The sequence below is a fragment of the Solenopsis invicta genome, chromosome 8 (genome assembly GCF_016802725.1).
Source record: "Solenopsis invicta isolate M01_SB chromosome 8, UNIL_Sinv_3.0, whole genome shotgun sequence".
Taxonomy (NCBI): domain Eukaryota; kingdom Metazoa; phylum Arthropoda; class Insecta; order Hymenoptera; family Formicidae; genus Solenopsis; species Solenopsis invicta.
Window position 1 is genome coordinate 8,669,317 of NC_052671.1, and position 16,252 is coordinate 8,685,568.

The 16,252-nt window shown below is 34.1% G+C and overlaps 1 protein-coding gene across 7 annotated transcripts in view; it reads right to left on the reverse strand.

The window, feature by feature from the left end:
- Positions 1-6,447: 6,447 nt before the first annotated feature.
- The window catches only part of LOC105207953 (spectrin beta chain), a 43,948-nt gene continuing 34,143 nt past the window's right edge, over positions 6,448-16,252 (reverse strand). Inside the window, exons 8-13 of one of the 7 annotated variants that reach the window (XM_011177640.3) lie at positions 15,938-15,988; positions 14,894-15,001; positions 12,281-12,421; positions 11,109-11,376; positions 10,838-11,020; positions 6,448-8,859 (exon numbers count right to left, since the gene is read on the reverse strand). In XM_011177640.3, the coding sequence (XP_011175942.1) occupies positions 8,856-8,859; positions 10,838-11,020; positions 11,109-11,376; positions 12,281-12,421; positions 14,894-15,001; positions 15,938-15,988 (755 nt within the window). In that variant the 3' untranslated portion in view covers positions 6,448-8,855. Of the gene's footprint in view, positions 8,860-10,837; positions 11,021-11,108; positions 11,377-12,280; positions 12,422-14,893; positions 15,002-15,937; positions 15,989-16,252 lie in introns of those variants that run through there. The other 6 variants (XM_039452974.1, XM_011177643.3, XM_011177644.3 and 3 more) reach the window with 6 other exon arrangements.

The window sequence follows — 16,252 nt, forward strand, 5'->3', positions numbered from 1 at the left end:
AAAAAGAAGTAACGTTATAACTCTTTTTCGCTCATATTCCATGTTTTGATTCTAAATAAGCTTGTTTTTATTTTTCAAATTAATTTATTAAATATGTATGGTAATTTATAATTTTTATATAAAAATCATCAAGAGCTGAATTATTGCGCAAAATTCTAAAAAAAAAACAAGAGTTTGCTATATGTTTGTTGTATAAACCAACTTAATATTCTTGAAAATATTGTAATTGGTCGAGAGCGCTGCAACAAATTGATCGCGAACGAATGGATCTGCTGTACCTCATTTGGACTTTTCCAACCCACGCGATGAATCATTATTCATGACAATAAATGCAATTAAGATAGCTGAAAAGAAAAAGCTATATTTCTCTTGCTGCGGAATAAAATATGACTAAGACTATTATATATAGTACATACAAGAATAATGTCATTTGTAGATAAATATAAACTTGTATGCAACGACTTCAATTAGTTGAATACAAAATGAAAAGCGAAGTTATTCAACATCGAATTTAATGTCTCACTCCATCAGGATAAATTGAGAATTTAATAAGATCTAATATATTCTATTACATATAGATTAAATGTTCTATTGATTTATTTTAAATGAAGATACTAGAAATTCTCTGCCGTCAAGTTTAAATATTAAGTTAAGAACTTTTGAGATAAAATGGTGTATAGCTATTTGTAATTTCTGAACTTATTGTTAGAGGCTTTCAAAAATTCATACAGTGAAAAGGATTTTTTTTATGTTCAAGTAAATATGCTTATTCTAATATCATTTCCTTGATTTAAACAAATATTTCCTAAGTTTTAAAATAAATTACACTTCGTACTATTTAGTTAATATTTATTTAAATCGAGGAAATAATATTAAAATAAATATATTTACTTAAACATAAAAATTTTTTGTTCAATGTATGTATATACATATAGTTCAAATATGAATAAATATGACAGCGTGTATACCGTTATATGATTCAATGTTCAGCTTTCTTCTAAAAGAAGATGATAAAATTTAGCCTTGACAATCGCTTTCTTTGTAGAATCTGTCTATCTGCTCTCTTTTAATAGGAGATAATAGCAAGAGACGTGTCCATAAAGGAGAAAGTGTCAAATACAATCAACCCAGATACAACTTCACGATCAATAACGAGGGAGGGACGAAAAAGTAATGGAAAGCCTGAGGAAATTTCCCGGTGGACAAGCCGGGCGACGGATCGCCGGCATTGAGGGAGCGACCGAATGCTTTTAATGGTCGACACGCAGAAGCAACAATAAAAGTATATTAGATAATGACATATACGCTCCCTCTATTTCTCACTCTTATTTCCTATTGTTGGCGCGTCCACGTAGAACCGGGCCCGCGACACACAACGTGCTCCACGATCCGAAGATGCTGGCTGAAAGCCAAAATTTTCATTCAACCGCTTCGATCGCGCGCGTTCAAGTTACATGAAATTTAAGCGTCTCAGCCATCTGGCGTATCATATCCAACGGTCGATTTACGATAACTTATTTAGCGGCTTGACTAATGCTCGCTGAAGGCAGTTAAATCAGGCCGTTGGCTTTTCACCTTCGTCATAAAAAGATCGTTAAACTCATTACGGACATTGAGTCGAGATGTCACCCGTATTAGATCACTAGATTGAGATCGTCGAGAGATTACATTGTGCGTGATTTATTCTGAAAGTGTAGAGGAAGAACAGCGGTCGTGGAATGTATCCGGTTGTAGAATATGCATTATATCTCGTATAATTCACGTTGAATTGTGAGAGCACAACCATTAAAATTATTTCGTTGCAATCTATTTAGATATTGTAAGATGGTTACTGGTCATTAGTACACGCAATGTTTTTATAAAAGTTGAACTTTAATTTTACAGGTAGCAGAAACTGAATATTTGAATTAACAGATTTTTTCGGCTATACTTTAATGATTATTTACAAGGACGTAACAATTAGTTATATTTCTTTAAATAAAATTATTCTTTCCCCCTTCTCTTTGTTTCTTTATTTTTATCATTGATTAAAAAGGACCTTTAATAAAAAGGCGGTCAATCAAATTATGCGCAAATGCAATTCCGTTCTATAAAAGCTGCATTTACGCTTAGTATGATTGATCAATCGATGAATTAAAAAACTCGCCTAAAACCGAAATTAGTTTTAATTGAAGAGTGATAAGAATAAACGGAAAATTCAATTGGAAAGCGGATTAAAAGTTAAAAGTAGATCTAAAATTTAATTGTATTATCGCACGGATATGACCGTTGATACGTATTAGAATTCTCAATAATATATATGATTGTTACTGCGGACAGAATCATAAATTTTCAAAATTGTTATTTTTCTCTAAATTGTGACCTGGTATCAAACTTAAACGAATTTGTGTTTATCGGACAGAAATATGTCCGGAATGACTATTCACATTCGTATTGAAAATGGTATTCAACAATGTCATTATACAATTAAATAGCATGAATTTCATGCAAAAAGTTACAGTTATACATAAATTAAAAGAATGAGAGACAGTAATGATCCGCTTATGCTATTTAATTGTATGACATTGTTGAATACCATTTTCAATATGAATGTGAATAGTCATTCCGGACATATTTCTGTCCGATAAACACAAATTCGTTTAAGTTTGATACCACGTCACAATTTAGAGAAAAATAACAATTTTGAAAATTTATGATTTGTAGTCTATTTGACGCAATTCTTCATAAAATTATGATAGCAAAATTTGCATAATATTCAGCAAACAAAAATATATCAGAAATATATAGCTCTTTTCTCACTTGTGTTGCAAAATAGTATTTATTAAACGGTCTAATTATGTAAGTGCATAAACGAATTTTTACCGTGTCTATTTTTCTTTTAAATTATCTACAATATTTTGCATAAAGCAGTCAATAACAAAATGATTTTTGTGCAAGTAAATAAAATTGCACTTTTACATTACATTTTTCAGCTATTTAAGTTTAAAAATGCCATTTATAGTACTTTTAACATCAATCTCCTAAAAAAAAAAAAAACGTAATAAAACAATATTATTTATGGATTTTTCAACGACAAAAATATCTATAAGAATTATCTGGTCCAATTTATAATCTAAAAATAAATAAAATAAAATTTCTGGAACAAATATATTATCATTATAATAATGTAATTTGATAGAATTAATTTTAAAATTTTTTTGACATACTATATGTCAAAAAAATTTAAAAAGAGCATTTATTAATAATTCTCGTATTTCGTAAGTATCTCTTATGAATGAATTTTAATTAAATACTTAAATTATAGACCTAAATAATAAAATAAAATTTACTGCAAATTTACTTCTCTATTCTCAATTGTCTATAAATACGTATTGATTTCTCTTAATTAGAGAATTTTCAATTCCGTGATTAAAATTTGTCATTACTATAAAAAGAATAATTTTGCTAAAGTATATCTGAAAATTTAGCTGGATACAAATCTGAAAATAATTTTTTGCTGGATCATTAAAATAATTATTTAAACGTCCAAGCATGGAAATAAAATGCTGCAAAAAATTTTGCTAACCAGTTTGAGCTTTCATAATTTATTTAATCAACAAAATTTTTTTCTGACCTGCATCGAACTAAATTTTTTAATAACTTCAACAAAACGGTTCGTTACGTGTAACGCAAAATAGTTGTAAAAATATCGAACAAAAATATTCAGAATTTATAATTTATAAATATATCGCTTTTATGTCACTTATTCGGAGCACAGTACGTAGGTGCATTGAAATGATTGATCTTGTAATTCGCACTAGTTTGCATCACAACGTGAATGTTGCGCTAAATTCGATTAGCGCACGCCGATACATGATAACCTGTCACAGCTGATTAATCATAGTTGATAGTCATAACACGAGAGAGTAAAAAGTGCGAAAACAACATTGCCATATATTTATCTTTTTTATGTCGCGCGAATCCATTTCAAACTTCGGAAAGCTTTTGATCTCCAAAATAAGATTATCTTGAAGAAGAACATAAATTAAGTTTACTGTAGCATAATTCACAATTTCAAAAGAATGTCATACATAAAATCAGATTTCAGGAGATATTCACGTTCCTATTTCTTCTTCTTTTCTTATACGTGTGGTTTCATATTTTATATGTGCAGTGTATTCTGGTTCTTCCTTTTATCAAAAAATTATAAACAGGACGTAACAGGACGCTTCCCAGAGTCGACACAATTTGTAATTGTTATATAACAAGTCTGGGATGCTTCAATATATAAAATTTACGCATTGGAACTATACGTTATATCCAAAAAATAATTATAATTATGCAAAAAATTAATTATAATTAGATGATATAAATGTACGTATCATCATCACTACTTTTAAAAAAGAACAAAATTGAAATATGACTACAACGTTGCTTTCATTATAATATATGTGTATATATATATATATATATATATATATATATATATATATATATATATATATATATAGTATATTATTAAAATGTATAAATTATATAAAATGTGATACTGAAACTTATAGCTATTATATAATAAACACATAACTATGTCGATTGGATTATTAAAGCTTATATTACAATAAAATCAATATTCACTGTTATCTAGATGAAATTATCTAAAAAATTATCAAAAATAATTTTATATTAACTAAAAAATTATCTGAAACAATGTTATAATTATCTGTATAACTTTACATTATCTACAGGTATGATTATCTAATTATTAATTTTATATTATTTAGAAAATTGTATCCATTTTATATTACCTTGATAACGGTATAAATACTGCATAAAAATTATAAATAAAACTTTATCTTGAAATCCAACAAAAATGTGCATCTAAAAAGGACTTCAATCTATATATTAATCATCGTCTCCTTTTATAAAGAGCAGAACCGTTGCTAAAAAGTGATACTGAAATAGTAATACTCAACATTTATTTTGGATTATTTCCTTTATTGATATATAATGATAACGTAAACTCCGACTGTATATATCGCGAATAATTTTATATCTTGCCTGACTTTATATATATATATAACGATTGATATATTGAAATTCTGCTTTCTCGATTTTTGTCATTACTGAAGAAGACCCCAACACTGGGTCGAAACGTTAACTAGTATATTATCGAATCACTTCTACATGTATCTTCATATCGTTTGCGTATCGACATCTGCGTGTTGTCTTGTTTGTTCTTACCGCCATTGATCAGGCGAACAATATCTCTGTAACGCCCGTCGTCGTTTCGTCTCAGTTGCTGGCAACAAAGGTCTTTCATCCAGGTGCATTAACATAATAGAGCAAGTTTCGTGTTTTAGAAACAAATACCGATCTCCTTTCCGAAATGATATCTCCTTGCGAAGTACATTCGTTTGAGAACAATGTATATATCTTACCTTTGCTCACGCCAAGAGAAACGATTCGATTAAATGAAGAAGCGAGAAGCGGACGGGCGTTATCGCGCCGATATCGAACGATTATATTGTCAGTCTTTGTTTTTTTGCGGTATTTCGCGGGGGGAATCAAAAAATCCGCGTCTACTCGCGTCTTCCCTCCCTTTCGTGCTGATTCCTATTTGATAAACGCGCGCGCGAGAATCTGTTTTAACAGACGCGCTTATCCCCGATAATTCGATAATTCGCGGTAGACGTAACTGGAGCGAAAGTTATCGCGGAGTGATTTTTTTTCCTCTAAAGCTCCCTCGGCTCCGCATGTTGCGCAAAAATCGATACCGTTGAAAATAGATCTGCTGTGCTTGCGACACGATGTGGTAACACGTGCTCCCGCAGTACAACGACGAACCAATTTTGCAAATGTAACTTTGTGTGCCGGACATTGAGGCCGGCATTTGTCACATGTCGACTATTGTAGCGTCACGTATCTTGGCAAACCGCTCGTGTGAAGCCGAATACAAGCTGGATGAGTAAACAAACGCGAATAAACGCAAACGAACGCGAATAAATGCAAACGAACGCGAATAAACGCAAACGAACGCGAACAAACGCAAACGAACGCGAACAAACGCGAACGAACGCGAACGAACGCGAACGAACGCGAACGAACGCGAACGAACGCGAACGAACGCGAACGAACGCGAACGAACGCGAACGAACGCGAACGAACGCGAACGAACGCGAACGAACGCGAACGAACGCGAACGAACGCGAACGAACGCGAACAAACGCGAACGAACGCGTAAAACGGCCACAATGAGGGCGAACAATGCAACTGTTTAAACAAAAATTATTCGCGTTCGCGTTTATTCACTTCATCTGGCTCACAGCTTCAAACGATCGGCTCGGGGTAAATAGAAAGAATTGGAGGGAGAACTGATCTCGTGAGAGACGGCTACGAATCTCACTTTCTCGATTCACGAACATTCGCTGTCGAGTTGTTGCTGCTACAAGTCTCTACTGCTGGCATCAATCACGTTTGATACTTGATCGCATTTTTATTTTTCAACGAAGCTGTAAAAAGGCACATTAAAAAATTACACGTTGACCTTAACGAAGGTATCGAGGGTAAAAGTAATCGGCGCGTACAATTACACATTTTCGCGTCTCGCACGATGACAATGATATAAGAATGAAGCGAGAATATCAAATCCGTTTTACAAGCGAAGACGGAATCAAGAGCCGATAATGCGATTAGATATAAATAGAAACGAGAGTACTTTTTTTCGTTGGAGAATATACTGTACTGCAAATGCGTTCTAATGTATCGAGAGTAACAATCTGAAATGTACAACCAAACGTTAAATTTAAGCGAGTATTTAATGATGCATATTTTTTTCGTATCAAAGCGACCTCGTCAGATGAAAATGCTCGAAGAGATTTGCATTTAATCTCGCTAATAATCACTGATAATGTATCTCGAGACGTTTATTGGAAATACGTGCGGGGGAAGGTCGTTTTAAAACGAAAAAAATCACGTCATGTCAAAAATTCGACAATTATTTTATATATATTTATATATAATCTATTATAATAATTTTTATTTCTTATAATTTAATACTCTTCATCGTTCTGTATTTATATATTTATAGATATATTTATATATAAAACACATAGCTATGACATACCAAATGTTGTGTCTGCTTAGCAATGCGACTCTGATATTCAATGTTCTTCGCTAAATGCACATGCACGAAATTATAAAAGCGGGTGTACGATCGATTTTGATTAGAATTACTCCCGCGGACATAATGTATATGTGTGTGTCTGAGTGTGTATATAGCTCCGTATATACAAGTCTCTTGGCAATTAAGCTTAGCTGACCATACAATTTCTATATGAACTTAAATATCCCACATATTTGAGTCACAGAATCGGATACTATATCGCAGTTTATTTTTCAAAGAGACAAAGTACACACACCGGATCGATTGATTGATCGAGTCGCATCGAGTCGAAAAGCGAATAAAACGTACCATTTTCTCGCGCGTTTACTAAAAAAAACCAGTTACAATTCCTCCAAGATACACTAAACTAAAAGTTTTTTTCGAAGCAAAGAGGAGCTCTTAAAACTTCCAAATAGAGACTATACTCTATGAAGAAAAAGAAAACAAGATGGTGATAAATATTAAAAAAGTTAACAATTACAAAAAGAGTAATGTCCGCGTAGTCACGCCAAATGTCGAGTCGGAATCAAGTGAGATACAAAAATGATTCGCAACAGTGATATAATACGGCTATAATAATTTACCGTAAGCGCTCACTTAATACAAACTGTACCATTTGCGCGAGTCCAGAATATTTTCTTAAATGCTCTTGTAATTCTGTAGAATCGTGTGATATACGGGATCGTGTGAGGGAAAGGGAGGGACGGGGGGGAAACTCTCTCTTGTTAGTTATTACATTTTTCTTTATAATTCTTCAATGCGTTATTCCCTTAGGGCGCTGCATATTTAACAATTTGTTAAAAGCTAGTTTATATAATATTATGTCCCAAGTTAGTGTGGCTCTTAAAATATATGGCAGTCATCCGAACGCAAACAGACACGTTTGCAGGAAAAGAAGTCAAATAAAATACTGCGGTGCAATAATATGATAACGAAAGCGATATATCCTAAGCAATCAATACGGCTGGAATCGTTCTCAACGTCCTCTCAACATTGTCGGAGATTATATCTGCTCTGAACACGAGAACTCACGTAAAATGCAAATAAAATGCATAAAAAAAACATTTAAAAAATCTGCATACTCATCATAGAGAATAATTATAAAAATCATAGTAAATCATATCTAAGATATATCTCCTCCAATCCACGTTCGTTGCGGACTCAACAAGATCAAATTATCGTCTTCTATCGATCAATAACGTTCTTAAAAAAAATTGCCGTGTGTAAAAACATCGCAGCAACTTATAAAATACTTCATACCACACAGAAGACATCGTTTCCGTGACAAGAAAATGATCGTGCGTCTTAATGCGTGACTACATATACATATATACGTAAGAATGTAATTAAATCCCGTCAAAAGTCTGATCACGCTAACATGGGACATGAAAAATGTCGCTTGTTCTTCAACTAGCAATATTGCAAAGTGTCCAAAATTTATTGAAGAACCGAATTTAATTAGACTTTCAATAGCCTACACTTGTAAATATCAACATATAACCGTTAAATATCTCCGTTCTTCGAAAGTAGGCGTTTTCAAAGACCCGTTCAATCTCCGTCCTTCAATTCATTTCATAACACCATCTGGCCATGTCTTCTCTAATTTTATATTAGCGTTGCTTTAACCACGTAGAGCGACGAAATCATTTCTCACAAACACGATGTTGTGCAGACGCATTACGAGCGGCTTTGCACCGTACTTCACTGCTCCAGTTTAGCTGAAAATTAGTAAACGTGAAAGGTGATATTACATTTTATCATCAGGACAACCAATAACTGTCACTTCCATATTACTTCTTGTTTCACAATTTAGTAATCGAATGTACAACGGCGAGATTACAAGAGAAAGGATATACTATAGGAAATCAAAATTTTTGTAAATCATTAAAATGCGTTTTACGATTTTTCAAGATATTTAATGAATTGCGTTAAAGGAAGCTTAATATCAGCAAAGATTTAAGACAAATTAAGACAAATCGCAATAACTGACAATAAATCATCGCTCGAAAGAAAGTTTGTATACTCGATCTACTTTTAATTATTGCAGCTTGTATGCATTTATACACTATTATTATTTGTGGAATACATATGTTACACAAGAAGGATATGCTACCATATAAGAATTTCAACGCATCATAAACAATTATATATCACTTAAAACTAATATATCTAATATATAAAAATAGCAAGTATTCCGTCTTTAAGGAACCACATATTGTACAATATGTGTCCCGCGCGCGTCTGAAAGTAGACGCGCGGACGATCGGTTACCTCTACGATAAAAGTTCCTGGGAATATTCTGATAGCAGAAAAAGCATGAAGAATAAATGACGATGTCAGAAGCGGGTGTGGTCGAACATAGCTACAATATAGAATTCGACAATGATACACAATAATCTGAGTATCTACATAACACACTATACCTTATGCGAAATAAAAAAAGTATTCAAAACGAAAGCGGATAGATATACATATGCGTATTAAAAAGCACCTATTTACGTAGATGTCGATTACGTAGATGTGGTGTAGAGAACAATTGCGTTTCACGTATCGTATTACTGCACGAGAATCTCAGCTAGTAGACTCTCTGCAGAAATTTACATTGATGTAGAATCTCTTCTCGTGTATAATTTTTCCTATATCGCTCAAGTACTTTATTGCTAAAGATTTGTTGGCGAAACACAGAAAGCTCTACACACATCTAAATCCTCTTCGTTTCAAAGAATTTACGTGATCATTCCGCATTCACAATTGGAAAAACATTCCTATTGTATTTTTCCAGAAGCTGGTCATAACGCAAGATCAAATAAAAAAAGAAAAATAATTGGAATAATGATCGAATTATAATCGTGCAATAGTGTACGACGGTAGAATGATTTAGAGGATTGTGTGTGCGACTCACCGCATTTCTAAATGTTGTTCCAATTGTGTACAGTTTCATACGTTCATTGGTATCGCTTTCTACTTTTTGGCTTTTCTAAAATATGATAAATGCAATATGATCGAATGCGATAGGAACGACGAATGGATTTCGTAGTGATGTGGAGTGAGGGCGCGTATCCTCTCGGATCATCTGGCTTATGCTTTACGAGATGATCGTCCGTCACTCGTGATATGAATGATAATGACGATGAATAATGTTCTCTACAATAACCAAATAAAATATTGGCTATCGTATCGTTTAATGATTAATTGAAACAATATTTCAAACTGAAAGAGCTGAAGAAAATCCAGAAAAAATTTGTTGCGGAAGAAGAAAAATTAGTGTGGTGAAATGGAATATGAGGAATGTTGTGTTAAAGGGAAGTAAAGTGATGGAAGATGATAAACGCGTATTTTTTTTATTTGCTAACAGAATATTCTCTATCAATTTCATCGGGACGTGTTCGAAAGGAAGCAAGATAATAACAAAATAACACCTTATATACAAGATTACACGTCTTGACTTTAAACGCTGCAAAACCACTTATTAACTCATACAATTCGTAATAATATAAATATTCGCAACATTGTCAATTATGTAGATTTAGAATTTTATTACGATGTAAGAGAGAATATTTTATTTGTCAACATTGTAAAATTTTTTTACACAACTTATTCGGTAATCGCTTAAAATTCTCTTGCGCTTGATTCAAATATTTAAAAATTCTCGTGTACGATATTGCAATAGAGCAAAATTTCCCAATGAACACTTACTTTTTCTTGAGAGTGAAGAAACTACGTCGCTTAGTTTCGGCTTGTGTCGGAGCTGGCAAGGTGTGAGCCCTAGATGTGCCTGCACCTGATGTTCCTTGTGCCGCTTGATTTAATGCGGACACCCAGTCGTTCATTTCGGTATCGTCTTTGGCCTGGAACAGGAAGTCGGATCCGCTTTGCGACCTATTAAAAAAAAAAAAAAAAAATTTAGAATGGTATTACGTCAATGTCGCATAATATGCATAATGTACGTATAATATCGAATACTGACTTTACTCGGAAGACATGTTTCTTCTTAGTGTAATCACTCGCTACGGTAATAGTCGCGCCTCGTAAGTCAAGAGGAGCCTCTCCTTTGTACGGTTGATCGGGCGAGGCTTTGTACGACTTTTGATCTTTATATACACATAAGCTCTGCCCGCGTACGACCATGTACACCTTGTCCCAAGAGCGATTGGACGCTTTCTTCGTCGTACTTTCCCATTCGTGCTTTCGCTGCAACGGCCCTTCGAACTCGTCGTCACCCGGACTTCGCGGTTCTGGAAAAGGTAATGTATTTTTACTATCTACTACTTTATAAGCAATTTGCTAAAACATTTCGAATGCATTATAAATTATTTATACAAGAACAACGCCAGCCTGCGTCCTTTGCTTGAGTGAACGATAAAGCTGCAAATAATCAGTGAAATTATTATTATTATTATTGTTAAGATTAGTCGCAACACGCATTCGATGGCAAACACTTATAAAAAAATTCAATTATAAGGATTCTATTAATTTACCAATTCCTGATTATTCTAATTTAGACAATGTATTTGTTTAAATGTTAAAGTTTAAATTTTTCAACGAATCAAACACTATACATTTATGTTCATAACATAGCACTTGAAAAAAAAAACAAGCCCCGATTATTCATCTTATTCCTTAATTTGTTAGGTGTAATGCATAATTGATGAGATACAATTAGTATCCAAGAATATCTTCCCAGATAACATATAATCATTACAGCTGTCTTCTTGAATACACAGAAGCGAGATAAAGTAATTATTAGAAACCTACGTAACTAAAACATAGATTAGTGAAGAGATTAAATGCCAGGTTCTCTATCTAATCTCAGTTTCCACCTAAATAACATTCCGATAGTAATTTAGAATTCTGTAAACATGAATTAAAACCTATCAGGTAATTATATTTCCGATTTCTTCGAACAGTGATATCGTTTAATATCGGACATCAAGCTAGACCATCCGTTTTCATAATTTGCGCTGCAAATATACACATATAAAGCAAGTTAATAAATATAATCGCGCGAGCAATTCAGCGACAAAACTGTGTAAAAAAAAAGAAAAAAAAGATGTGTGGTGTCTAACGAGTGTAAACATTGTAACAAGTGTAATTACGAATTACTGTCGATCGTGTTAATCTCTTTTCTCATTCACTTACCAGGAATACTGTGCTCATCATCACTCACGCCACTGCGATCTAAACTCGGCGACTTGGCGGACTTTCTCCAGCGGAAGCTCCTGAATGGTGACTTGCTGCGGCTTCTTTCCTTACGTCTTGAAGCCTCGGAGCCTTTCGGAGCTTTACAACGTACGCAACACACATAACGTTCATTAGCTTACCTACTTTGTACCCTAGCTTGTAGCAGAGATTTCTATCAGGTAAACAATTTGCCGCTAATAGTCCTTATATCCACATGTGTTACACGGTACTTTTTTTTCCATGCTCTCTAACTACATAAAGAATATACGAATACATTCATGCGATACATGCTCATGCATAAGATGCCGAATGAGCAATGCATGCTTGTCAACCGTATATAACAAGTAGAAAGTAGGTATACTTCACGTGTGTCGCATCATATTAATATTATTAATAACTGCGTTAATTAAAAAATTATATTGATGTGTATAGATATATTTTTATTTATATCTATACACATGTTACAGTATATAAATATAATATATTTAAAAGAGAATGTTTTGACTCTTTCGACTAACATAAAGAAGTTCTAAGATGTACAAATTATATTAATAGAAGCTTACTTAACCCTTGATTGTTTGCGCAGAATGTCACAGAGCCTTTTGTATTCTTGTGTAACTGTTTTAGACACGAGTAACTAAGAGTTAATAGAAGTTGAGTGTATATCTTACAATTAGGGCAAGAGATACCTCCAAAATTCTTATGTTTTTTTAGATCTAAAAAAGTAATTATAACTTTCATAAATCGCAATAAATACGTACATTTTCAGAAGATGCGGCAATAATGCATAATAGAAGGTATTAAAAAATAAAATAATAATGTCTTTCACAAACTGATCTACTATATGTTTTACTATAGATTTTACTACGCGACTGATGACAAAGAATCCAGAATATTCGTTTGCTTTCAAATCCTAGCTTTGAATAACAATGCTTATCAAATTATAATATATGTGTTTAAATAATATAATATAATCTTTGTTGCATAATTTGAGACGTCTTCTTTAAAACCTTTTTTTCATTAAAGATAATATTAGAATTTATTAATTTTGATTACAATTTCTGTCATGTTCCTAGAAAATAAGCGATACGTCACTCGACTCCGTTTAAGTTGTCCTTTAAAATAATTTACAATATATTTCAGAACTTCTTCATGTTAGCCAAAAAACAGCCAAAATTTAACACTTTGCTTTATATTTATATAAATATAAGTTTATATAAATATAATATTTATTAATTCTTAAAGTTTTTTTTTTTAAAGAGAAATCAACGTATGCTCATTTTTTTCTAAACGTGATATTTAACACTGATAAAATTATCTCTTATTTCCTAACGTCTCTCGTATCTTGAACAGTGAAGTCTGACGACAAACAAAAATACAGTCGATCGTAAAAAGTTTCGTGTATCCGTAATCGCGATGATTTGCGGCTTGAAGCGTACAATATCTGATCATGAGGGACTAATGTATCAGTATGTTCGAGTGTAAAAGAATACGTTCGGAATGAACTCTTGTTGTGTAGAAAGGTCAGAAAAGCCGCGCCCACCGCTGGTGCAATTAATACCAGCGATCTCACGACCCGCGCCACCCTGGTCGGCCGTCGCGATAATCGATCTGAAGATGCAGGATCTGTCATCACAGGATTTCGCGGGGAAATACCTGGTACTTCTCTTCTACCCGTACAACTTCTCGTTTGTATGTCCCACCGAACTTATCCAATTTAGCGACCGTATCGCCGAGTTCCGAGCTCTTGGTACGAAGTTAAAATTTTCCTTCTCCCATTACCAGTGTTATAAAATACGATTTTTCAGCAACAAAGTTGTTGAAGAATACTCTTGCAAAAAAAGAACGATTCGTCAAATAAACGTTTACAATAAACACAGAGAATTATTTTATATTAAATTATATGTGTGCTTTGTTTCGAATTTTTAACGTTTCCTCTTACATCTCATTAATTTTTACTTTTTACGCCAGGCACGGAGGTAGTAGCAGTCTCAACGGATTCCAAATTCTCGCACTTCGCGTGGGTGACGACCCCGCGGAAACAGGGAGGCTTGGGCGAGATGAAGATTCCACTGCTTTCTGACAAGAATCATCAGATAACACGGGACTACGGCGTATTGGACGAGGAGCAAGGATACGCGTACAGAGCCCTGTTCGTTATAGACAGACAGCAGATTATACGCCACGTGACGATAAACGACGACGATCTATCGCGATCGGTGGACGAAGTATTACGAGTTGTGAAGGTTTGCTGTTTCGTAGATAAACATGGCAAGAACGTGTGTCCTTACGGATTACTGCCGATGAACAATGCTTTCGGAGAAGAACCAGACTATTTCAGCACGACTTAATCTTGATCATTTGTTATTTACATTCCTGTATCTGGGATTCCTCAATCATGATAAATGTAATCTTTTTCGCGGTTTACATCAAAGTGAATGATCGTTCAAAATCTGAATTGATCTTGAACAAACGCTCACAATAATATCGTGGCAACTGAATGACGAGAGATATTAATAAGTGACCTTTCGACACACATATAGCTTGAGATGAGTATTTGCGAACACTTACTTGTCGGCGTGCGGCTACCATGCGTCGGAGTTTTCACAGATGTTGGCGTGACAGGCTGAGTTCCATCTCCTTCCCGAAAAGCCAGCTGTCTAGGTCTTTGTGCATGCACTACACCACACCAATCACAAAATCATGCTATGTATTACTTGGATAATACATTGTTAAATGTATTGTATGTATTCGTCACGGTTATACCAATTGCTACTCGATTTCTACGATTAATAGCATGAAAGCGTAACTCGACATTAATCACGAGTGCAATGATTCTTCATAATGGTATGACCGGCCGAATATTCGAGTAATAAATGTTGTATGGCATGTATACAAACGACAGAATCCAATTTCATGCTTTTATAGATTTAAATGATAAATGAGACAATTTCGTGAATGTGCTTACCTTCCAATAAGGCATTATATTTCAACACAATCGTGCGGTAGGTGAGAATGAAGTATAGTATAGTTAACAAACGTGTACCTACCAGATGAATGAAATGGTTTGCAACAGATTAGTAAGGAAATTGTGACTACAATTAGAATTTTGCTTGATACTTCATCATCTCAAGTTGTTATACGTAATGTCATACGTGTGCATGTCTAAAATGCTCGATAAATTATTTTTTTCGTGACATGATCGATGTCAGGCGACAGAAGGGCAGAGCACGTCGGGCAGAATAACGGGGCCATCACCTGCTAGAAAAAGTTAATAGAAGCAAACAGTGATTTATGCGGGCGAGAGCGATAGGTGCGACGTGGCTACGAGTATGCTGGAAGATGTAAGATTAATGCGACGTATGTGACTTAACGCTAACGTGAAATCTGAAGAGCAAAGCTATCATTAAATACTGCTACGAAGACGTAACTTGATCATCCATCCATCACCAGTTTATGAAATTATGGGAACCTATATACAGAACATGATTCACTCGAAACTTCGAAAAAACTAGTTTCGAAAGATTTGCGGAGAAATTCGAAAAATTTACTCAATGTACAGAAGTCTATTCTCACGCTTTCACCAATTTCATATCTATCGCGCGTAACACTCACCTTCCTTGGGCTTGTCTTGAGGCTGTGGTGTACGTGAAGCCTTGCGATGTGCTGCTTGTGGTTCGTGCATTCCGTGCCGCATTAGGGTGCATTTCGGGTGGGTAAAATGAGATGACGTGGACGACGGATTTGATACGGGATCGGAATAAGTTTCGGCGTGGGTGGGAAAAGGCAAAAATAAACGTGCTGTTAGCGATGTCACATGCTTATCCAAACAAACCGTATTCATAATACTAAGTCGTCAGAGTTGAATTTTACGTCAGAAGCAAGATTTCACGCTGCATCGCGATTATTAGTCATAACAGAAAAAATGAA